General features: G+C 51.9%; 2 protein-coding genes across 2 annotated transcripts; one reads left to right on the plus strand and one right to left on the minus strand.

The window, feature by feature from the left end:
• Window positions 1-2690: 2690 nt before the first annotated feature.
• Window positions 2691-21940, plus strand: LOC124693001. Its single transcript, XM_047226439.1, has 4 exons — window positions 2691-3468; window positions 20409-20692; window positions 20805-21032; window positions 21127-21940. The coding sequence occupies exons 1-4, from the start codon at window positions 2931-2933 to the stop codon at window positions 21619-21621; spliced, it is 1545 nt and encodes a 514-aa protein (XP_047082395.1). The 5' UTR covers window positions 2691-2930; the 3' UTR covers window positions 21622-21940.
• On the minus strand, window positions 21899-24484 carry LOC124693002. The gene is made up of 7 exons (XM_047226442.1): window positions 24086-24484; window positions 23555-23728; window positions 23340-23432; window positions 23157-23225; window positions 22744-22950; window positions 22380-22505; window positions 21899-22273 (listed from the first exon to the last, which is right to left on the minus strand). Exons 1-7 carry the CDS (start codon window positions 24344-24346, stop codon window positions 22121-22123), a joined length of 1083 nt encoding a protein of 360 aa, XP_047082398.1. The 5' UTR covers window positions 24347-24484; the 3' UTR covers window positions 21899-22120.
• Window positions 24485-24876: the final 392 nt, after the last annotated feature.

Raw genomic sequence — 24876 nt, forward strand, 5'->3', positions numbered from 1 at the left:
TCTGCGCATCAGTGTTGGCGGGCGACACAGGGCTACCCGCTAGGCATTCACGGCGAGGCGCAAGTCCTTGCTTTTAAGACCAATTTCGTCCATGTCATTGTTATCTTCCCCTCATCCATGGTCCACAAAGAGCCACATGGGAAACTCTTGGCCGTTCCGGAAGACGAAGCACGACCAGGAGGCGGGCGCCTCTCACAAATGCCGAAAGGAGATGGATCGATGCTACGTCCTAGTAGATTGCGCCCTGAGGAGGGCCTCTCGGTGTCGGGGCCAGACATCAGACCGCCCGCAGGTTGGCTACTCAACTCGCGGCGAGTGTTGGTGGCTTCTGTGTCGCGCGAGGGTCGGGCGTTGCGCGACGAGATCCGTCGCCGCCAATTCATCCTCTCGCCCGATCTGCAGGATGACCAGGCTTACGCGTTGGACTCCTACAACAGTGACACGTTCCGCTCGTGGGAGTTTGACCCACAGCACCGAGGTGGCCTCTTAGACAACTACAACGACGATGACAATGCCGACGTCGAGGATGAAGACGGAGAGAGTTGGTGGGCCACTCGATCTGCCCATTGTCAACCCGAGGGTCTAGCCGCCAGAGCTGATCGAGGAGGAATCCACCGAGCTGGCCATGGCCTACAGCGAGCCTGACGAGCTCGCCAAGTGGTAGGGCGTTCACCCAGTTGCGGAAGTTTGCGCTAGAGCAGGGCAGGGCAGTGAAACCTCTCACCACCCTACGCGGAACCAGACATACACGCCACCACCTCCTCCCGCACCAGCGCTAACGCCACCACAGCTTCTCCCGCGCCAACGCCGGCAGTTGGACCTCCGTTGGAGCCATACTGGCCCTGGCCATGGGAGCCTCTAGTCTTCATCGACCTCGACGATGACAAATAGGCAGTCGTGCCGCGAGCCTAATTAGCTAGGGTTTTATCTATTTTATTTATGTTTTCTATTTTCCATCTTATGTAAATTAATCTTCTATGAATAAACTTATACAAAACATTTGTTTTGAGCTGCTTGAGTAGCCGCAGACCCAAACGGGCAAACACTTAGATTTGCCCAGTTTAGTATTCGCCGCTCGACCCAAACGGATCAAAGCGAACACATTTGGTGGTTTAGAGATACTGTTGGATAATTAGGCATAATTTTCACGATAAATTTCAGAATATTAAATATGAATGCATCATTTATTAACAGTCAAACTCGAACATGCTAGATGTATTAATCAACATGAACATCAATAATGCATATGATATAACATACATCGCTAAACAGATTGAAATAAGTCATTCGTACAGATCGTGTGTAGATGAAGCAATTGTCGATGTAGAGATGATGTTGTTGATGACAACGTTGGAGAAAACCGGTCGAAGCAGATGGTGACATAGACGAAGGTACGCGGCATCGCCCAACTTGTCTCGTAGGCGGACGGTGATGAAGAGCTTGAGCAGTCGCGCATAGCGTGTCCGAAAATCCTAATTCGCCCTCTCCCTTACAAGATTACAGAGGCGAGTGGTTTCGGAGACCTGCTCTCCCGTACGTCGGTGGGTGGAATGGATTAGACTACGGTAACGATGCAAGCAGGGAGATGTGAAAAAAAAAAACCTAACTCGTGTATTAAATGTATTTTGGCGGTAGCCAGCAAGAATTTATATATGCTCTGGAAAACCCTAGGCAACAAATGCAAGAGTTTATATAGTCTCAGGGAAAACCTAGGCAAGAGTTGTTCCACCAGTGAGTTGAGTCGAGTTGAGACGAGCAAGCGACCGAGGAGAAGGAGAAGCGTGGGTGTACCATTCCTTTTTCTCACTCACTTACTAATGCCTTGTTTGGTACTAAAGTTTTTGTGGAGATTGTGGGGATAATCCCCACCAAATTTCAATGCCCCAATTATTTCTAAAAACATGTTTGGTAGTATTGAGCGAGTTGAATCCCCGCTTATCCGCATTTTTTTCCAAATCTTAGTGTACCAATACTCTACCCCTACCTAGTGGATTGGGGATGAGGTTTTGTGAAGATTGGGTAACGTTAAGGGATCACCCAATAGTCTAGACTATTATCCACACTGATATTTACAAAAACTCTACTACCAACTTAGCTTATAAAGTGAACTAGATTTCATCCAACTTTTTATACGAGACTAAACTTTGCTCTCACTTCTTTTCCCGAGCTACCACCAACATAAGCTCAAATTTAGATAGGTTGTATATATTGAATTTTGAGATATATTCAAAATCTAAAATAGTAGATGGCCCAAACGGCTAAGCGTGACGACTGACTAGAGATTGTTCTAGATGCATCGTCTTTTTACTCGTGAAAGAAGAGAGGAAAAGGTGCACGTGCACGGACCGTGCCGTTTGCACACCGCCGCCGGAATCGATATCACGGACGGCCAGGATCTCCCAACGGTACTGGATCAGCGGTATCCCGCGCGAGCTGCAAAATTTTCCAAGTCCACGCACGCCTAACCTTCCCCGCGCCATCACTGGACTGACCGGTGAGCGGTGAAAGACGATAACGTAAAAAATACTAACCACGTTTAAAAAAACGGACGGCTCCGATGCATCTACCTGGGCGATCGTCCGGTCCGACGCGCGGCCGCGGCCGGTGTCGCCACCAGCACGGCAGCCTTTTATCCATCCCTCCCTTCTGGATTCCCATCCACCCCAGCCGCGCGCGCGCCACCATCAATTCGCGTGCTCGAAACCCGCTCGCGTTTTCTCCATTCTCCACGGTCGGTCGCGGCCGGTCCCGCCGCGCCGTGTGGAGTCGCGTGGGCTGCGGCGATGGCGACGGGGCAGTAGCTAGCCAGCATCCGATCGAGCAAGTCAACAGGGCTAGCTAGATCTCTCCGTATATAGCACAGCCCCACGGCTGAAGATTCTGGCCGCTGCTGCGAGAGAGAGAGAGAGGGGCTAGGAAGGAGAGGTAGTATGCCCATGGATAGCGGGAGGAAGCAGGGGGTGGTGGCGATCGAGTGCGTGGCGGGCGGGTCGCGGGCGGAGGAGTGGGGGCCGGGCTGCAGCGAGACGGTGCAGACCGGCGACGTCGTCGAGGAGCTCCTCATCGGCGTCGGCGGCCGCGGCGGCCACACCTCGCACGCCGCGCCCTTCAAGGGCGGCCGCGCCGCGCTGCAGAAGCTGCTCCACGCCGCCTTCAAGCGCGGCGACACCTCCGTCGAGGTGCGCGCGCGCCGCCCCGCCCATAAGCCGGCGCGGCAGCTGGAGATGGACAGCAGCGGGGAGCTGGTGAGCCCCACCTCCTCCGAGTCGTCCGTGGAGACCACCACCACCAGGATGCAGGCCTGCATCGTGCCGCAGGTGGCCGCGGCCGGCGGCGGCGGCGGCGGCATCGTCGGGATGGCCATGCCCGGCCGCAGCAGCCGCCACTACGTGCTCCGGTCCATCCGCGACCCCAACTACGCCGTCGGGCTCGTCGACCGCATGGAGAGCGAGTGCGTCGCCTTCCGAGGTAATCACCAGCCACACGGCACCCATCCCACCATTTCCTCCACCGATTCGCAGATATTTTCAAGCAAATTCTACTCCAAATACAGACGCTTATTTTCGATGCAAATTGCTTCGATTTTTTGCGATTTGGCTAGGGAAGAAAAGTAAAAGTCCGAGACGTTGTTTTCGCTACATGCCGAGTTGGACTTTAGAAAAAGCGTAGGTCGCCTCGCCTGTATTCTACGAGCATGCGTCCCCCCTGTTCCATCTGCATGCGACTTTCTTGCACAAGTAGGTGGCTTGACATATGACACCTTCTTTATCGTGTTCTCGACCGATCGCGATTGAATCCCTTTGGCCGGCTCGATCGTTCTAAGAACTGGGTTTTGGTTGCATGTCACTGTGCCAACGCATATGCCTGGATAAGTTCTGGCTACGAGTCAGAAACGATCACTTCCATGATATGATTGTTGTGTTTAATGGTAATTAGGATATGTTCAGAATATCCTTTGGCATAGGGCTAAAGAGGGTTGCAAGAGCTTGTGATAGTGTTGTTGTTCTTGTTGGATTTAGCTACACGCTGGTTTTATTGGGAGGTTTCTTGACTGTTAATTTGACCTGCTCAAACTACAGGGTTAGCGTTAGTATAGTACAGAGTATGGAGACACGTACCCATCGGTGTCCACTCTACAGATGATGTATACGCTATAGCCTATACCTGCACTACTTTATAGTAACAGTATAGGAAAGATGGGGTAAGCTAGCTAGTTTTAATTCTTTTTTTTTCTAACCATATCGGTGTAGAGTACCTCCGCCGATCACTGATTATTTCTCTAAGATGAACTTCACGTGTGTTCATAATGGAAATTTTCTGGTCATGGATACTCTTGGACCCGATATTACTTAGCCTGACATTAAGTTACATAATGTACCGATACTTAAGTTACAGACATGTCGTGAGTGGAAGTTTTCTTTAGACTTCATTCGGAACTTGACATTTTTGCCTAAGGTACATATTTTTGACATTGGTTATGAAAAATGGCACGCACGTATACATGCGTCCATCTTCTACATGCAAAAAAAAATTGTTTCGAACTTTTAGAGGTCTGAAAATACGGATTTTAAGGCCGGTAAATTATAAGGTTCATGAGTAGCTATATATGTTCCACCGAGTATTTCTGCTTCAGGTACAAATGTTAGGTTTCTGGGGAGAAACAACAAGAGAATGCTTACCGATAGTATTGCACATGTATTTGGACTCCCTTTTCCCTGCCATTTTCCCCCCAAATTTCCTCACTACGGAACATCAAGCGTATGCCGCGTCAGGTATACGGTATACCCATGCTTAGACAGATCTACCAACCATCAATTCATTGGTCTAGCTCAAGTCGCGTACCCGTGCTTCCAGGCAACGGACACGGCGGTGCACGTTGAATGGAATCTACATTAAGATTATTCACACTTGCTGATTATTGAATGCTGACACAGCTTTTAGATTCTCCAGTTGACAGTTGACTTGCCTAGTAAAGTCGATCACACTACGGGAGAAACAGGCGTTGCCGTGCGACCGATCGCACGGCAAAGAGCCTATTTTGCACGGCAAAGGCTTTGCCGTGCGTCGACGCACGGCAACGTCTGCACGGCATTGTCCCCGACGGCAAAGACAACATTGCCGTGCGCCTGACCAAACCGCACGGCAAAGGCTCGTTGCCGTGCGCGCGCTCGTTGCCGTGCGCTCGAGCGTTTGCCGTGCGCGCGCTCGTTGCCGTGCGCTCGAGTCGTTGCCGTGCGACCCCTCTTTGCCGTGCGCCCAATACTTTGCCGTGCCCATAATTCTTTGCCGTGCGCTTCTCCGTGCCGTGCATTGATCTTTGCCGTGCGCCCGCGCCCCTTCCTGCACGGCAAAGCCCCCTGCGAGCACGCCTCCGGGAGCTCCCAGGAGCACAGGCTTGCGCCACGTGGCTCCTTTGCCGTGCGTGTGCACACGGCAAAGTGACCAAATGTCCTTTGCCGTGTGCACACACACGGCAAAGGGGCCTGATTTTTTCATTTTTTTGCTGTTTTTTGCTTATTCCCTGCAGTTCAAATATTGCATTTCACAAATATAGCATATATATCAATATATGATCACCAAACACATCAACAACACCACAAATACGTCGAGCACACATAGTTCATGCATACAATCCGTTACATAGAGTCCATAGTCCATCCACACAAGTTACATAGAGTCCATAGTGCAATGTTCAATATTACAATCCATTACAAGCATACAATCCGACAAAGCGCACGAAGACCATGCCATCAACCTTGTCCTCCTCCGCTTCCGCCGGCCTCATCGTCATTGCCTTGTGACATATAATCTATAAGCATGTTGATGGAATGAACATTTGCATTTGCATATTGAACACTTGAACAAGTAGCGGGTTGGGCACAAGAGGACTCACCGCGGTTCATGCTCCGGATGATGTTCATGTTGTTGACGGTGATAGGTGTCCCCGGGGTCCGAGTGGGCGGTGGCGGCATCCACATGGAGTAAGGTGGAGGAGGAAGACTCCCCGGTGGAGTAGACAGAGCCGTCCGGCTCATCGGCCAGCTCATCCGTGCTCGCTGCTCGCTGCATCATCTCGCCGCTCGTCGTTGCATCTCGCCGCATCATCCGTGTCTGCTGCTGCTGCCGGTACTCCGAATCCGCCGCTCCATGTTCCGTGCGTGCTCCTGGGCCGCCTGCTCCTTCGCTGCCATCTCCTCCTACGTTGTGTTGCCGCGATGTCATTAACATTTCAATGGAAAGCATGTAAAGGAAATGTAGAGACCCGAGGAAGAACATACCCGTAACCGCTCGACAGCCTAGATCCGAAGCCCGTGGCCGGGGCTCTACCTCGGGCTGGCCGCTCTTACGACCACGACGGATCCGGCGGAGAGAGGGAACCCTCGCCGGGTCGACGCACCCGTCACCAAACCATAGGCGGCCATGCTTCAAGCCTTCTCCCGCAAGCACCGCGACCTCGGGGTCAAAGTCCTCGGCCTCCGGATTGGCCTCCTCGCCGTACTTCGCTTGAACTTGGAGACATACGACGTGCACTCGGGTCTCGGATTGCGGGTTAACCCACACGGACCCCGTCTCGGGATCGGGCGTCTTCCTTTGCTTCATCTTCTTTAGCACGGCAAAGACGTTAGGCTTCGCTCCTGTCCTGACTTCCTGCAAAAGAGAACATGTAATTGAGTGAAGTGACACACCCTTGGAGAGTTAACAAATATATAACATGAATTCAAAGAATGAAGGAACCATTAATTTGCTCACCTCCTTCCGCAGGTGAAGAGAGATGGGGATGCTGCCTTGGATATGCGATCCACCTCGCATCTCTCGCCCGCTTCTTCTTGCCCTCCTCGTGCTTCTTGAGGTACCGGGGGCATGTCCACCACATGACCATCGCACGAAAGCACCTATCGTCGTTGCCGACGTGCGAGGAGGGTTCTACATGCACAAGATAAACCCATTATGGTAAAATAAACTACATGGCGATAAAGAAATCAATAACACATAAATGCAAATACACCGCAAGTATCGCCACGGCTGCATGAGCGTGTCGCGAGCGTCCTCCTTACTCATGTGGACGAAGCGGTCGGCGTGCCGGTCGCGGACGCATTGAACACGTGCCTCGTAGTGCATGCCGGTCACCCTCTTCCTTGCAAGCTGGTGTAGGACATCATCGCACGCATTCTCCTTGCCCTCGGCCCTCTTGAAGAATTTCTGCAACATAGGTAAAACAAGGGGCATTAGTGCAATTATTGTGAACCAAGGAGAGTGTATGAATGGTAAGAAGTCAAAAGTCACGTACCCGGAATTTGGCAACAACCAAATCCGCCGCGGTGCCGCGGCCAAGAGGATCTTCCGCGAGGCTGTAGTGCGCCCACCTCCAAGCTACGTCGCAGCCACCGGTAGGGAGATTGACTATCCCGGGGAAATAAAATCTAAGTAGGCCCCCAAGGATGTTCGAGTACCCACGTGGCGGTCTCTGCGTCGGGTCTTCAAACCGGAACGAGCTGCACCATGAAACGACAACATCAATATGTATGTGATAATAATTTTGATAATGACAAAATTGCGATAACGAAATGCCAAAAAATAACATGTACCTCCTTCCATAGGGCACAAGAACAACGTGCCCGTAGCGCCGGCTCTTCGGCGAGGGGAGCTGTGTTATCCCACGCCGATATGGCTTCCTATCACGTGGCCTCAGCCTCTCCAAAGCTGGAACGTACTCGGTAATCCTCCGGCTCACACCACTCTAGGCTTGGATCGGGATCGAACACTAAGTTCCCCAACCCCTCATCCTCCGAGAGGTCGTCCTCGTCCCCCTCCTCCTCCCGGTCCTCCCCACCCCCTCCTCCTCCCGGTCCTCCCCACCCACCTCCTCCTCCTGGTCCTCCCCACCCCCGTGGTGCTCCCGGTCCTCCTCCTCGTCATCATCATCGGCTGCGGGAGGGGGCTAGGACTAGGAGTGAGTACCCGCGTCGCATTCTTCCTACGCGGCCGCCCCGTGGGAGCGACGGGAGGGGGCTAGGAGGGGGCTAGGTGGGGGCCCCGCCTCGAAGTCCCTACACCTACCAAGTCCTTGAGCTTCTTTTTAAGACCGCCACCCCTTTTTTTGGCGGCATGCTTCAATCACCTGCAAACACAAATGAAGAGAGTGGTTTATTAGTACGCAATATTGTAAAGAGATAAATATTAGTGAAAGCAACAGAAATATAAGTAGATGAACATTAATGAAAGCAACAAATAATGCAAAAGGATGAACATTAATTAATTAGTGGAAGCAACAAATAGCTACCATAGAGTTCTCTCAAACATAGCACGGAGTTCTTACAAATAACCTAGCTAGACAATCTCTATTACACGGAGTTATTACAAATAGGCTAGCCTCACAATTACTACTACATAGATCGGTAGCTCTGTGTCGCCATCCGTGATTGGACCGCGTGTCTCCTCATCGTCATCGGGCTCGGCGAACCAATAATCATCAATGAAACCCGGAGGTGGTCCATCCGCATCGAGGTCAATCCCTGCTTTGAACGCCTCGAGCAAACTCGGGTCTTCCGGGGCACGGACATCCTCGGCTTCATCTTCCGCATTGTCTCCATCCATGCCCGCGTCTTCTTGTTCATCGTCTACGACCATGTCATCGATAGTCGGCAAGCCGATTGTGAAATGGCCGGGGAGCCCTTCTTCCCGATAAAACTCGACACTCCTTGCCGAGGGTCTACGCGGCGGTAATCGTCCTTGTTTGGCGGGGGCGGCCTATTGCGTGAAGGCACCGTCATCACAACATCCCATCCATGTAGACGTTTTGTCGGGTTTCGCACGCGTACGGGAGATAGAATACTTGAAAGGCCCGGGTTGCCAAGATGTACACATCCTCTCCCTTATAAACGGAGTTCCTTTCAACTTCGACCAACCCAATTTCAGGATCCCGTCTCACCCGACGTGGGTCAAACCAATGGCATTTGAAGACGACGGGATTTAGCCCTTTGTGAAACCCGTAATTCAGCTCGTATATACCCTCGACTCTTCCATAGTAATGGAGCCCATCATCACCTTGACATACCACCCCACTATTTATTGTCTTCGCGTTGGGCCGGCTTGTTGTGTATTGATGGGTCCGGAAGCGATACCCGTTCACGTCATAGGAGTTGAACGCTTCTACGGAATGGTCAAAGCCCCTAGCAATTTTTCTTAGCTCGACTTCATCTCTTTGTCGGTTCTTGCCTACAAGTTTAGCACAAGAAGTTTAGAACGAGAAATGACCGATAAATGTAGGAAGTGCTAGCTAATTTGGATAGAATAGTACCAAATTACAAAACCAGCTATCGAAACCGAAACCGCCTCCCTTATCGAAAATTTGCTTGGATTCTTCCGGGGTAGGCTCCCTGTGGGTATTCTTCCAATGTATAGCCTTGAATTTCCTATACCGATGAAAAGAGGAAGAGTTAGCCACGAACATACGAGTGAATGTTTGCGAATAATTAAATGGTTCGCACTTACTCGATGTACGGCTTCACTTCGACCATGGTGTTTAAGACATACGAGTGGATCAAGGTCCGCTCGGGTAGGTCCGTTCTGTACGGCTTCGAGCCACTTGACTTGCCACCAAGCCCCACGAAGATGCTAAGCTTGGGTACTTCTTCATTGTTGGCGGCATTGTAACGGAGGACCGGGTTGTGCTTTGTGGGAATGTTGGGATCATAGTGCTTAGTGGTGAAGTTTGCCACCTCCACGTTCGGGACTGCCTCGGCTATGGATGCTTCGATCTTGCATTTATTGCCGGTCATTTGACGAAGCTTTTGTGTTTCTCTCTCGGGACCAAGCGCCAACGGCCCCAATTCGGGCCCCCTTTAAGCACTCCTCCGCGAGGTGCGGGATCATGTGTTGCATCGGATTAAAAAACCCCGGAGGAAAGATCTTCTCCGGATCGCAAAGCAACACGGGTGCCTCTTCATCCAGCTTCTCAATCACTTTAGTGTCTAACTCCCTAGCACAAATCCGGCGGAAGAAAAAACTCAACCTCGCTAGCACTCGCCAAGTCTTCTCGGGGACATAGCCTCGAATCATCACCGGCATTATCCGCTCAAGCCATATGTGGTAGTCATGACTCTTCGAGTCCTTGTACTCGCGAGCGTTTCAATGTTCGGGCCCCTCATCCGGTTGGCTGCGAACCCATCGGGGAAAAACAAGGAGTCCTTCATCCATTGGAAGACCTCCCTTTTTGGGCCTTTGTGAGGCGGAACGGAGCGTGTGGCTTAGTCCAAGTTTTTTGGCACCATTAGGTGGCTGCATGTTCAACTCCGGCCTATCACACCACCTTTCTTGATCAATTCGAGCCTTTATGTTATCCTTCGTCTTCTCGGTGTCCACAATCGTGCTCCAAATGGCTTCAACGATATTCTTCTCGGTGTGCATTACATCAATGTTATGCGGGAGCTCGAGAAACTCAAAGTAAGGGAGCTTCCATAAGCACGGCTTGTGAGTCCATTGGTGTGTCTCCCCATATCCTAAGAAACCATTCCCATCAGGGCTAGGCTGAAGAGCATCTAACTCGGCCTTGATTTCCGTTCCGGTCTTCGGAATTGGCTTCGGGCCACGGACAACACGACCTTTCTTGAAACTCTTTACATCACTCCCGTATGCATGCCTCCGCTCAAGGAACTGTCGAGCTTCATCAAAGCATGAATACTTGCCTCCCTTGTTTAGCCGAGAAGAAAGTCACGGCACTGTCACGCACTGTGGGCAAGGCCACTTCCCATGTGTACACCACCCGCGAGAACAAAGCACGTGCTGGCAGGTCATGCGGGGACGTGTGGTACCACACATACATATCGAAGTACTCCTTCTTTGATGCGTCATATGTTCGGATCCCGCGACCTTCCCAGCCACGAACCAAGTCATCCACCGGCGGTTCCGGTACACATTCATGTTCTTGCCCGGGTATTTGGGCCCTGGGATTATCATCGACACAAACATGTTCTCCGATCTCATGCGGACGCCGGGGGGAGGTTCATGGGAATAACAAACACCGGCCAACAACCGTATATCTGCAGCCGACATACCATATGGATTGAACCCATCGGTAGATATCGCAAGCGCTACGCTCCTCGGGTCACACTGCTTTCGGTGGAAATTTCTTCACAAAGTTCTTCCATGCGGTACCATCCGACGGATGTATCATCTTGTCGGTGTATCTGTTTCCTTCCACGGCCCACCTCATCTGCTGGGCGGTATCCTCGGTCATGAAGAGCCGCTGGATCCTCGGTAGAAGCTGGAAGATAGCGGAGGATATTCTTGGCAACCGTGGTCCGCCTCTTCGACCATCACCATTGCGGTCTACCTCAAAGTACCTAGAGGAATTGCATTTGATGCAATAATTTGTGTCGGCGTGCTCCTCTCCGAATAGCATGCATCCCTTTGGACAAGCGTGTATCTGCTGAGATGACATCTTAAGGTCACCGAGCAATTTGGTCGAATAGTAGAAGTTTTGCGGCAAGAGGTGCCCTTCCGGCGAAGGCTGCCTACGATGACCGAAGTTCATCGAACCCATCTCTGCACAAGTTCCTATGGCACTTCAAGGCCATAAGGCGAGCGATGGCATCTAGTTGGGTAACCTCTGTATTTTCATGTAGGGGTTTCTGCGAAGCAAACAGAGCCTCATAGTACTCCTTTGTGTTTTCCTCCGGGTCCTCACTTGTCTCCGCATCCCGAGGTGTCTCCACCTCTACATGAGAGCTTTCGGGCACATTACCATTAGCCAAGTTTTCTAAGCACCTATCAAAACCGGTGTCATATTCCCCCTAGGTTGAATCTGCCGCACCTCCTTCCTAGCACGTTTCTTTGCCTTTTCTCCATGGTAAGTCCAAATCCTGTAGGACGGTGTGAACCCAAACTTGATCGGGTGCATACTCATAGTTTCCTTGTCCTGTGCCTTTCGGTTAGCGCACTTACTACAAGGGCACCAAACACTTATAGGTCCGCTAGGGATGGCAAACGCCCTATCCACAAACTGCTCGGTCTTTTCTCCCCATTCATCGGTATAGTTCCACCGGCCGATTCTGCCATCGTACATCCAGCCACGATTATCCATCCTCTAATCGGCAACAAAACGAGACGAACATAGCATTTATATATCAAATAGGAAATAAATGCATCATATATTTATTTATGTTACGCGTGCATCAACCTGAAACTCTACTAGGTGGGCTCCTAGCAGCCGCCGGATCCGTAGATTGAGTACGTTCTCCGTGCTCTACCCCGATCCGAGACAGAATTTCGGCGGCACCTCCCCGCTGCTCTCCCGATACACGTCTCGGCAAAAAGCCGAGAGGGGTGTGCATCCGGAGAACAACGGGGAGGCGCTACCGAAATCCTGTCTCGGATCGGGGTAGAGCACGGAGAACGTACCCAACTACGCATCCGCCGGCTGTCCCGATAAATGCCGTAAGAGTTACGGTTCATAATATGCGAGACCACTAATGCATATTTATCCGCGTAACCCTTACGGTCGGGAAGAGACGCCTAGGTATCGCGACGGACTTGGTGATCTAGACATAAAGAAAAAACCTAGGTACAAGAGAGGCGAACGGATTCTCACCCTCGAAGCGTGACCGACGGCCGGCAAGAAGACCAACGACCCTGCGAGAGAATCGTCGAAGAAGATCCGAAACGCCCCGTCAAACACCCCCGCGACGCCGCCCCTCGTGTCCACCTCGAAGCATCGCCTCGCATAACAAAAAAAAAACCAATTAGGGGCTATTAATAATTACCATGTATGCGCGTATATAGAGTATATGGAGCGAGTAGAAAGCCAATGTTACTTTTGTTGCTTTGTGAATGAGGTAATGCAATGTTACATCTAAGAAGAGGACAGCGAGGGCTCGGAGCATTTGTCGACGCTCTGCTATGCACCAACTGCTTATATTTTACAAGACTTTGAACCATTTTTGATCCGTGGCAGAACTTTCAGTCACTTGCTCGCCGTATGTGCATACCGGGATGCCAGTAAAGCTAGCTAGGCCGTCATCTCTACATGGATAATTTATCCGTTCCTTATCTTCTACCTCCCTGACCCTGACCTGACACGCCTCGCGCGCGCGCAGACAAAGAACCCTCCCGCCGCCGCCATGGGCGCCTTCCTCCCCCTCCTGCTGCTCGCCGTCGCGGCCAATGCCGGCCTGCTGGCCACGCCGTCGCAAGCCCTGACCCAGGACGGCCTCCACCTACTCGACGCCAAGCGCGCGCTCACCGTGCCTGACGGCACGCTCACCGACTGGAACCCGACCGCCGCCACGCCCTGCGCTCGGACGGGCGTCACTCGCGACACCGCCGGCGCCGTCACCGCGCTCTCCCTCGCTAACACCAACCTCGCCGGCCCGTTCCCCGCGTCGCTCTGCCGCATCCCGCGCCTCGCGTCCCTCGACCTCAGCGCCAACTACCTCGGCCCGGAGGCCGCCGTCGCCGGGTGCAACGCGCTAACACGCCGGGTGCCGCGGCCCCGTCGTGGTGGTGCTGCTGTCGGCGGTCGCCACGATGTGCGAATGGGAAGGAGGAGGGGGAGGGGGCCTGACCTGGGACCCGTGACCGGGGGAAGGGGCTGCGGCGGCGTGGTCGTGGGCCGGGCAGCGGCGGCCGGGAGGAGCGAGGCGGTGGCGGCGACGGCGTCGTGGGGGCCAACGGCGGCGCGGCGCACGGGGAGGAGCGGCAGGTGGCGGCGGCGGCGTGGTCGAGGTGGCGGCGCGGCGCACGGGAGGAGCGGCGAGGAGGCGGCGGCGGCGGCGTGGTCGAGGTGGCGGCGGCGGCGTGTGGGGAGGTCGGCGTGTGGGGAGGTGGCGGCGGCGGCGTGTGGGGAGGTCGGCCTGTAGGATGCGTGGAGGATGCGGATGCGTGTGGCTCAGGACGTCCCCGACCGCGCCTTATCCCCACACTTTGCCGTGCGCCGTTCTTTGCCGTGCGGCAAAGGGCCTTTGCCGTGCGGGCACTCTTTGCCGTGCGCAGCGGTGCCTTTGCCGTGCGGCGGGGTTCTTTGCCGTGCGCCTGCGCACGGCAAAGCATTTTTTTATTTTTACCACTTCTATAACACTAAGAATTTTAATTGTAAATTATCAATAACATTAAGTTTTATTTGTAAATTATATTAAACTTGTTTTTCAAAATGTGTATTATTTAATACTATATGTTTCATGTTTTTCAAGAAATGTGTGATTAACCATAACCCTAACCCTAACCCTAAATCCTAACCCATTGATCTAGCCACATTAATCATAACCCTAACCCTAAATCATATAACCCTAAATCATATAACCCTAAATCATAACCCTAACCCTAAACCCTAACCCTAAATCCTAACACATTAATACTTAACCATAAATCCTAACACATTAATACTTAACCATGCATCATAAACCCTAACTCTAACCCTAAACCCTAAACCTATACCTAACCATAAATACTTACCCTTTAACCTAAATCTTTGGTTCTCCATGTGTATATGTACTAAACAAACCTAAAAGAATGAAAAGTTACATTGGTGCACCCTCGCGCGGAGAAATCTAGGGGGTAGACCCGCGGGGCACGCGTTCCGCTGTTTTGGGGGAGGAGGGGGATAACGACCGCCGGAGCACCGGAACCCCACCAAACCTTGCATGTGGACCTATTCTATGTGTCAAAGTGTGATGCAATTAAGGTGTGATTCACAAAATGGTGCATGGCATGGATCCCCGGTCTGACATTCCTCACCTTCGGGCGATAACACTTAACGGATTCCCGGACGTGTACGGCTGAAGTGTCCCGCCGCGGGTATATCGGGGCTAGACTGTGCCAAAGGGTGCCACACATGGTTTTCCATATGTCCATGGACTAAACAAACCTAAACCTATGAAAAGTTACATTGGTGCACCCTCGCGCGGAGAAATCTAGGGGGTAGACCCGCCGGGACACGCGTTCCGTTGTTTTGGGGGAGGAGGGGGATAACGACCGCCGGAGCACCGGAACCCCACCAAACCTTGCATGTGGACCTATGATATGTTTCAAAGTGTGGTGCAAGGTCTAATGGTGCAAAAGTAGCTCCCCTAAACCCTAAACCCTAAGCCAGGGAGGCTTCGAGCCCTAAACCCCTCTAAATCCCTAAACCACGACGCGGAGCTGCAGAACCATGCATCATAAACCCTAACCCTAACCCTAAAACCTAAACCTAAACCTAACCATAAATACTTACCCTTTAACCTAAACCCTAGCCCTAGCCCCTAAACCCTAGCCCTAACCCTACACCTAACCCTAACCGATAGACCGAGCACACCGTCGATCGTGTGATAATGGCTCTAGGCTGCGGGTATATGTGCCAAAGGGTCCCAATCTTTGGTTCTCCATGTGTATATGTACTAAACAAACATAAAATAATGAAAAGTTACATTGGTGCACCCTCGCGCGGAGAAATCTAGGGGGTAGACCCGCCGGGGCACGCGTTCCGCTGTTTTGGGGGAGGAGGGGAGAACGACCGCCGGAGCACCGGAACCCCACCAAACCTTGCATGTGGACCTATTCTATGTGTCAAAGTGTGATGCAATTAAGGTGTGATTCACAAAATGGTGCATGGCATGGATCCCCGGTCTGACATTCCTCACCTTCGGGCGATAACACTTAACGATTCTCGGACGTGTACGCTGAAGTGTCCCGCCGCGGGTATATCGGGGGCTAGACTGTGCCAAAGGGTGCCACACATGGTTTTCCATATGTCCATGGACTAAACAAACCTAAACCTATGAAAAGTCACATTGGTGCACCCTCGCGCGGAGAAATCTAGGGGGTAGACCCGCCGGGGCACACGTTCCATTGTTTTGGGGGAGGAGGGGGATAACGACCGCCGGAGCACCGGAACCCCACCAAACCTTGCATGTGGACCTATGATATGTGTCAAAGTGTGGTGCTAGGTCTAATGGTGCAAAAGTAGCTCCCCTAAACCCTAAACCCTAAGCCGGGGAGGCTTCGAGCCCTAAACCCCTCTAAATCCCTAAACCACGACGCCGAGAGCTGCAGAACCATGCATCATAAACCCTAACCCTAACCCTAAACCCTAAACCTAAACCTAACCATAAATACTAACCCTTTAACCTAAACCCTAGCCCTAGCCCCTAAACCCTAGCCCTAACCCTACACCTAACCCTAACCGATGAGACCGAGCACACCGTCGATCGTGTGATAATGGCTCTAGGCTGCGGGTATATGTGCCAAAGGGTCCCAATCTTTGGTTCTCCATGTGTATATGTACTAAACAAACATAAAATAATGAAAAGTTACATTGGTGCACCCTCGCGCGGAGAAATCTAGGGGTAGACCCGCCGGAGCACGCGTTCCGTTGTTTTGGGGGAGGAGGGGAGAACGACCGCCGGAGCACCGGAACCCCACCAAACCTTGCATGTGGACCTATGATATGTGTCAAAGTGTGGTGCAAGGTCTAATGGTGCAAAAGTAGCTCCCCTAAACCCTAAACCCTAAGCCGGGGAGGCTTCGAGCCCTAAACCCCTCTAAATCCCTAAACCACGACGCTGGAGCTGCGAGAACCATGCATCATAAACCCTAACCCTAACCCTAAAACCTAAACCTAAACCTAACCATAAATACTTACCCTTTAACCTAAACCCTAGCCCTAGCCCCTAAACCCTAGCCCTAACCCTACACCTAACCCTAACCGATAGACCGGGCACACCGTCGATCGTGTGATAATGGCTCTAGGCTGCGGGTATATGTGCCAAAGGGTCCCAATCTTTGGTTCTCCATGTGTATATGTACTAAACAAACATAAAATAATGAAAAGTTACATTGGTGCACCCTCGCGCGGAGAAATCTAGGGGGTAGACCCGCCGGAGCACGCGTTCCGCTGTTTTGGGGGGAGGAGGGGGATAACGACCGCCGGAGCACCGGAACCCCACCAAACCTTGCATGTGGACCTATTCTATGTGTCAAAGTGTGATGCAATTAAGGTGTGATTCACAAAATGGTGCATGGCATGGATCCCCGGTCTGACATTCCTCACCTTCGGGCGATAACACTTAAACGATTCCTGGACGTGTACGCTGAAGTGTCCCGCCGCGGGTATATCGGGGGCTAGACTGTGCCAAAGGGTGCCACACATGGTTTTCCATATGTCCATGGACTAAACAAACCTAAACCTATGAAAAGTTACATTGGTGCACCCTCGCACGGAGAAATCTAGGGGGGAGACCCGCCGGGGCACACGTTCGCTGTTTTGGGGGAGGAGGGGGATAACGACCGCCGGAGCACCGGAACCCCACCAAACCTTGCATGTGGACCTATGATATGTGTCAAAGTGTGGTGCAAGGTCTAATGGTGCAAAAGTAGCTCCCCTAAACCCTAAACCCTAAGCTGGGAGGCTTCGAGCCCTAAACCCCTCTAAATCCCTAAACCACGACGCCGGAGCTGCGAGAACCATGCATCATAAACCCTAACCCTAACCCTAAAACCTAAACCTAAACCTAACCATAAATACTTACCCTTTAACCTAAACCCTAGCCCTAGCCCCTAAACCCTAGCCCTAACCCTACACCTAACCCTAACCGATGAGACCGAGCACACCGTCGATCGTGTGATAATGGCTCTAGGCTGCGGGTATATGTGCCAAAGGGTCCCAATCTTTGGTTCTCCATGTGTATATGTACTAAACAAACCTAAAAGAATGAAAAGTTACATTGGTGCACCCTCGCGCGGAGAAATCTAGGGGGTAGACCCGCCGGGGCACGCGTTCCACTGTTTTGGGGGAGGAGGGGGATAACGACCGCCGGAGCACCGGAACCCCACCAAACCTTGCATGTGGACCTATTCTATGTTTCAAAGTGTGATGCTAGGTGTAATTCACCAAATGGTGCATGGCATGGATCCCCGGTCCGACATTCCTCACCTTCGGGCGATAACACTTAACGATTCTCGGACGTGTACGGCGTGAAGTGTCCCGCCGCGGGTATATCGGGGGCTAGACTGTGCCAAAGGGTACCACACATGGTTTTCCATATGTCCATGGACTAAACAAACCTAAACCTATGAAAAGGTATATTGGTGGAACGTCGCGCGGAGAAATCTAGGGGGTAGACCCGCGGGGCACGCGTTCCGTTGTTTTGGGGGGAGGAGGGGAGAACGACCGCCGAGCACCGGAACCCCACCAAACCTTGCATGTGGACCTATTCTATGTGTCAAAGTGTGATGCAAGGTGTGATTCACAAAATGGTGCATGGCATGGATCCCCGGTCCGACATTCCTCACCTTCGGGCGATAACACTTAGCGATTCCCGGACGTGTACGTCGAAGTGTCCCGCCGCGGGTATATCGGGGGCTAGACTGTGCCAAAGGGTGCCACACATGGTTTTCCATATGTCCATGGACTAAACAAACCTAAACCTATGAAAAGTTACATTGGTGCACCCTCGCGCGGAGAAATCTAGGGGGGTAGACCCGCGGGGCACGCGTTCCGCTGTTTTGGGGGAGGAGGGGGATAACGACCGCCGGAGAACCGGAACCCCACCAAACCTTGCATGTGGACCTATGATATGTTTCAAAGTGTGGTGCAAGGTCTAATGGTGCAAAAGTAGCTCCCCTAAACCCTAAACCCTAAGCGCGGGAGGCTTCGAGCCCTAAACCCCTCTAAATCCCTAAACCACGACGCGGAGCTGCAGAACCATGCATCATAAACCCTAACCCTAACCCTAAACCCTAAACCTAAACCTAACCATAAATACTTACCCTTTAACCTAAACCCTAGCCCTAGCCCCTAAACCCTAGCCCTAACCCTACACCTAACCCTAACCGAGTAGACCGAGCACACCGTCGATCGTGTGGTAATGGCTCTAGCTCGCTGGTATATGTGCCAAAGGGTCCCAATCTTTGGTTCTCCATGTGTATATGTACTAAACAAACCTAAAAGAATGAAAAGTTACATTGGTGCACCCTCGCGCGGAGAAATCTAGGGGGTAGACCCGCCGGGGCACACGTTCCGTTGTTTTGGGGGGAGGAGGGGGAGGACGACCGCCGGAGCACCGGAACCCCACCAAACCTTGCATGTGGACCTATTCTATGTTTCAAAGTGTGATGCTAGGTGTAATTCACCAAATGGTGCATGGCATGGATCCCCGGTCTGACATTCCTCACCTTCGGGCGATAACACTTAACGATTCTCGGACGTGTACGGCGTGAAGTGTCCCGCCGCGGGTATATCGGGGGCTAGACTGTGCCAAAGGGTACCACACATGGTTTTCCATATGTCCATGGACTAAACAAACCTAAACCTATGAAAAGGTATATTGGTGGAACGTCGCGCGGAGAAATCTAGGGGGTAGACCCGCTGTTTTGGGGGGGAAGGAGGGGGACGGCCGCCGGAGCACCGGAACCACGATATATGTGGGGGATGAGCATGGAGACTAATTTTGTATTTCACATAGTGTAATAAATAGTCATCAAAAAGAAAAACTAATTAACAAAATAAATATAAGTAGTAGATGAAATAAAATAGTTAGAAAAACAAAAAAAATGTATATTGGCGCACGGCAAAGGGAGGAGCGCACGGCAAAGGACCCTTTGCCGTGCAACTTGTCTGTCTGCACGGCAAAGTCTGGCCGCACGGCAGTGCCCAGGCCTTTGCCGTGCGCTGTTTCTTTGCCGTGCGGCTTGCAGGGACTTTGCCGTCCCGAAATCTTTGCCGTGCGCTGCTCCAATTCTTTGCCGTGAGAAACTTCTTTGCCGTGCGCCAAATCTTGTTTTGCCGTGATATGTTTCTTTGCCGTGCGCTGCGCTAATACTTTGCCGTGCATATTTTCTTTGCCGTGCGCTCTTCCTTCTACGCACGGCAAAGAAATCTTTGCCGTGCAGCAGCTCACGGCAAAGTTTGGCTGCACGGCAGCGCCTGATTTTCCTGTAGTGTCATGTCGCAGCCAGCTTGTTGGCACTAGGAGTAAAGAAACTCTCACACAACTCCAGATCGTGCAGACCCTCACATAATTCTAGATCGTGCAGCACAAAGCTTGATCTGAACCTGGGAAAGATTCCTCTGCAAATCTAATGTCTATCATCTCTACAAACTTCGCGGACGCTGGATCCTTGCTTCAGATCCCTCTGGGAATCTAATGCCATCTCCTAGATAAAGAACGGAAGCACAACGCTTGATCTGAACCTGAGAAAGATTCCTCTGCAAATCTAATGTCTATCATCTCTACAAATCTCGCGGACGCTTGGTTCTTGCTTCACCTCTAGGAATCTAAGGGTGTGTAAGTCTCAGTCGACTGAGACTTAACTTATATTTCAGTCGAATTACATCATGTGTTTCGATGTGGGACTAAACAAAGTACAAACAGCAGCAAACTTATTACGGCATGGCAGTCCTTACTCTTTTGATCGCTCACACGACAATGGCGCAGGGTCGAGGAGCTCGAGGGTGGTGTGCGCGCTGAGCAAGGCGCAGCTGCAGGACGGGTACGTGGCCTACCCGTGGGAGAAGAAGATGCGGGAGATGCTGCCGGTGCCCAAGTCCAGCAGCTTCCTCTCCATCCTCGTCCTCCCCACGGCGCTCGACCGCGCCAACTCCCGCTACAACTCCGTCGACGACACGCTGGCCCGCGCCAACGCCTGGTTCCTCGCCTCGCAGGCCTCCGGGGTGCCCATCGCCTTCCTCAACGTCCAGACCGAAGCCCTCCTCACCAAGGTCCTTAATTTACGATCGAGCTTGTGTGTGCGTGGATGTTCTAGGTGGCGTGTCGCTTCCTTTTTTTTCTTCTTTCTGAACGTGTAAGATGTTGCATGGTGGCGCGGTGCAGATCTCCGGCGACATGGCGTCGGCGACGGTCAACTCGGGTTCGCTGGCCGACCTCCCGAACCTCGCCAACGCGAGCCTGTACGGGTTCGAGGACTACCACGGCGTGGACATCGGCGTCGTGAAGGCGGTGCGCATCTGGTTCACCGCGGCCGCCGGAGAAATGCCGGTGGAGATCACCCTCGACGAAAGCGACACCAAGCTCGGCTTCGCCATCAGCCGCACCGAAGAGGTACGTACATACACATACCGCCTGGCGCCCTCGATCATACACATGCGCTTGCTGGCTGAGCTGAACACGTCTGAACCACTGCTGGGAAATGCAGGGATTCCTCTACATCTCGTCCGTCATCGAAAACGACGACGGCATGCCGGCGCCGTCGACGCGGTCGGGCATCCGCGACCTCTACCGGGAGGCGAAGCGCGCGTCCAAGCTGCTGGTCATCTCCAGGGTGTCGTGCCGCAAGGTGCTGCCGTGGATGGTGTCCACCTCCGGCGCCATCCGCTGCTTCGACACCGTCTCGCTCAGCCAGAAGCTGTCCCTGCACCGCCATGCCCTGCGCCCCATCCTGCTCCACGTCCTCATGTGGGACGCCAGCGCCCCCGCGCCGGCCCGCGCGCAGGGCGAGCCGCCGTGCCCGACGCCGCAGCCGTCGCCGTCGTTCGCCGAGGTGCTGCGGCAGAACTCGTTCGCCTGGGTCGATGACCAAGACCAGCAGGAGCAGGCGGACGGCGAGCAGGGGCTGGTTCAGGGCAGGGACACCGCGGGGGACGCCTCCTTCAGATTTCACAATTTCTCGCTGCCCAACAACTGGGTCTGATGAAAGCTTAGCTGCACGATGCATCCCATCTTACTGCTGCGCTACAGCAACTTGGTTGATGTACTGTACATAATTTTACATCTCGATTAGTCGGTTTGTGATGAGAAGGAACACTTTGCAGTGTGACAGCTTATTTCGCAGAGTGAAGCATAGTTTTGACCCGTAAAATAGTGGTATGTTTCATTTTTTTAAACACCACATATTACCATGTACACGATGGATTGTAAGCATGATGCTCGTAGACAGCAAGGATGCCATCAGTATCTCTCACCCTTGGTTTCGAAGTTAACAATATTGTATTTATTTTTCACAAGTAACATCAGTTTAGTACACCAGAACATCACACTTAGCATGGACATAGAAGGGTTGCCTAGGGAATCATCCGAGGCAACCTCAGTCTGCAAGCAACGGGGAATGAAGATACAAGTATCAGCTAGCACTATCGCATTTCGCGTTCTGACCATATATGATTCATTGGATCAATTGGCAGCCTACGCACCTATAATGCAACCTTCCCTTTCAGATTAATCGCCGAGAGCTCTTGCTCGACATACTCCCCTGCATACGTTGGCGGATAATTAGGAGCATTGGCTGCTTCAGCAAAGTGGCCCAATGGTTTAAGCGTCGCATCAGAAGCAATGTGCGAGAATAGCTGTTTAGACATAGATAGAAAGGTCAGTTAATACCTCGCTTGCAAGTAGGATTCTGGAAATTATCACAAGGTGAGCAAACATATTATGCGCACTGAGAGTACTTACTGTTGATGAGACCCTCCACAGGCTTCGATTTTGCTCTTTAGCTAATGCTATAGCCTCTAGTGTTCTCTTGGTCACCACTACCTCATGCATTCCAGCTAAACACTCACCACCAGTAAGCCACTCCAACTGTACAGAAAGAAACATCAAAAATAGTGAGATCAAAGATGCATACTTTCATGTGAGCGAGTATTTTAGACCCTTACACTTGATACAAAAAAAATTCAGATATGAAACTGGAGTTTGATTTCTATGATGACAACATGAACCATTTCAGGAAAACCACTATGCATAAGTATATATCCCTTCGTCAACCCATGACTGTAGATCAATTGAAAATGTATCCAGTGAAAATGGCAAAGCTAACCTGTTTCCCTGACTGAATGAGAAGACAGCCAACAGGGACCTTCACGTCCATCTTTTTACCATTTCTTAACCAAATGTTCAGGCCTGGAAATCTACTTCGGCCATGTATGGTCAAGAAATTAAGATCATAATGGAACCCAGCAAAAACAGTGCCTTCAATACCGTGGCGCTCCAGATCACTTCCAGTTGGTGCTAGGAGGTGTGGCCCCTATTCAAACACAAAAATAATTCAGCATTGTCAATAAGATGATTAAAGAACTTCAACATGAACAACACATCATTTTTTAGGAAACATGAATATACTTCTAGTACTGAAAATGCTAAACTGCATGACTGAGAAACGAAAAGATCTCGCACCAGGCCTTTGAACCCAGTAAGGGATTATAATGAATATGCATTAAAACAGTACGGTACCTCCTTCATCAAAGAGCTAAATGCATCCTTTGACAAGCCAAATCCAATCGCAGCCATCTCAGCAACAACCTAGAGAAAAGTATGATAATATCAAACTTCTGAATATTGTAGTATAATATAGAGTTGTCATATATAAACTGCAGGAAAGATCAATTTACAAGAATTGTGGCGCCTTGTATGTACCTCAACTGCAGAAATCATCTTTGCACCCCAGGAATCCATCGTGTCTTTCCACTCCGGCAAGTCATCGGGGATAACAGGTTCTGAGTTCAGTTCCTACACAACATTTAGTCACACAATTCAGCATACGACACGGAAAAATGGTCAGGCGTGATCCGTGAAATCCATTCAGATTCAGACTTCACACGGCACTGAAAGGGATCATGTGAAATGAGGACCTTGAAGCGGGTATTCGACGGGCGAGGGCCCACCCTCCACATGTACCGCCATTTCGGGTCCGGTCCCTTGGGGGTGGCTGGCTGGAACTCGTCCGGCATGCTCTTGATCCTCTCCTGCATCTCCCCGTCGACAAGGCTGCGAGGTACCTCCACACCTTCTGGCGTCACGCCGACCTTGTATCATTTAAAACAGAATCAAAATTCATTATTTTGCAGGAAAGGTCGAATGAAAAATCGATTATCACAAACAGCGTCGGAGTAAGGCAGCACACGTTCAGCCTAGCTTTTGGATGTACCGATCTTTTAAGTGTCTGAATTATCATGGGCGATTTTCTAATGCACTGCAGCAGAGGATCGTACTAGAGAAACTGAACCGGCAACGAGTACTACTGGTCCTATAGCAGGTCGGACCCTACACTCCGATCCCGCCTAATCGCTAATCCGGGTACCGAAAGTCCAAAATTTGCCGGGGAAGCAGCACGGTGAGGCCTGAGGAGGCTACTGCTACATGAAAAGCGTCCATTTTTTTACCTGGTAGTGTAGGTGAGGGCGCTCCTGGAGGCGCTTGGACTCGGCGGATCGGGCGAAGTAGCGCTCGACGACGTCAAGGAAGCGGTCGTTGTCGGCGGCGGAGCAGCGCGGGTCCTTGACCAGCAGCGCCCCCGTGTCCCGGAGGCTGGCGCTCACCGTGGCGCAGAGGGCCCGCACCGCCTCCTCGGCGGCGTCTGCCGTCGCCGCGTCGCCGGCGGCGATCTGCAGGTAGGGCGCGAGATCCACCACGGGGAGGTCCATGTGCCGCGCGGCGGCGGGAGAGGCGAGAGTTAAATTCGCTTGCCGCGCGTGAGAATGCGGGGGATCGGATCGTGGAACCCGCACTGGCTGTGTGTATGTCAGGGTATCAGGGACTACGCAGTAACTGTGGAATAAAATGCGGGCGAAGAGAAATGATGCGTGAAGGAAGGGATTGGAGAGTCCGAGCCGGAACGGCATACCGGGCGCGCAAGGTATCGGTCCGGATGGATAGAGATTCTCCCAGCACGGCATTGCTTGCTTGACTGCAGTGCGGTCACACACGCAAACGAAAAAGCGGCGAAGCGGCTCCTATTTCTTTTGTGTCCACTTTTATGTATAGTCTCACAAATATTACTAGGAAAAAATGTATTGAATTCGTAGAGGTTTGACAAAATGAACCCCAAACTTCAAATCTCTGTCGTTTGTTTGTACCACGAACTAATGAATCTCGGTCTAAATCGAACCTTATACCTATTTTTCAGAGAAGAAAATAAAATTCAAAATTGTTACGGTCATTGATGTCCCTCCTC

This window comes from Lolium rigidum, chromosome 2, assembly GCF_022539505.1.
Source record: "Lolium rigidum isolate FL_2022 chromosome 2, APGP_CSIRO_Lrig_0.1, whole genome shotgun sequence".
Lineage (NCBI taxonomy): Eukaryota > Viridiplantae > Streptophyta > Magnoliopsida > Poales > Poaceae > Lolium > Lolium rigidum.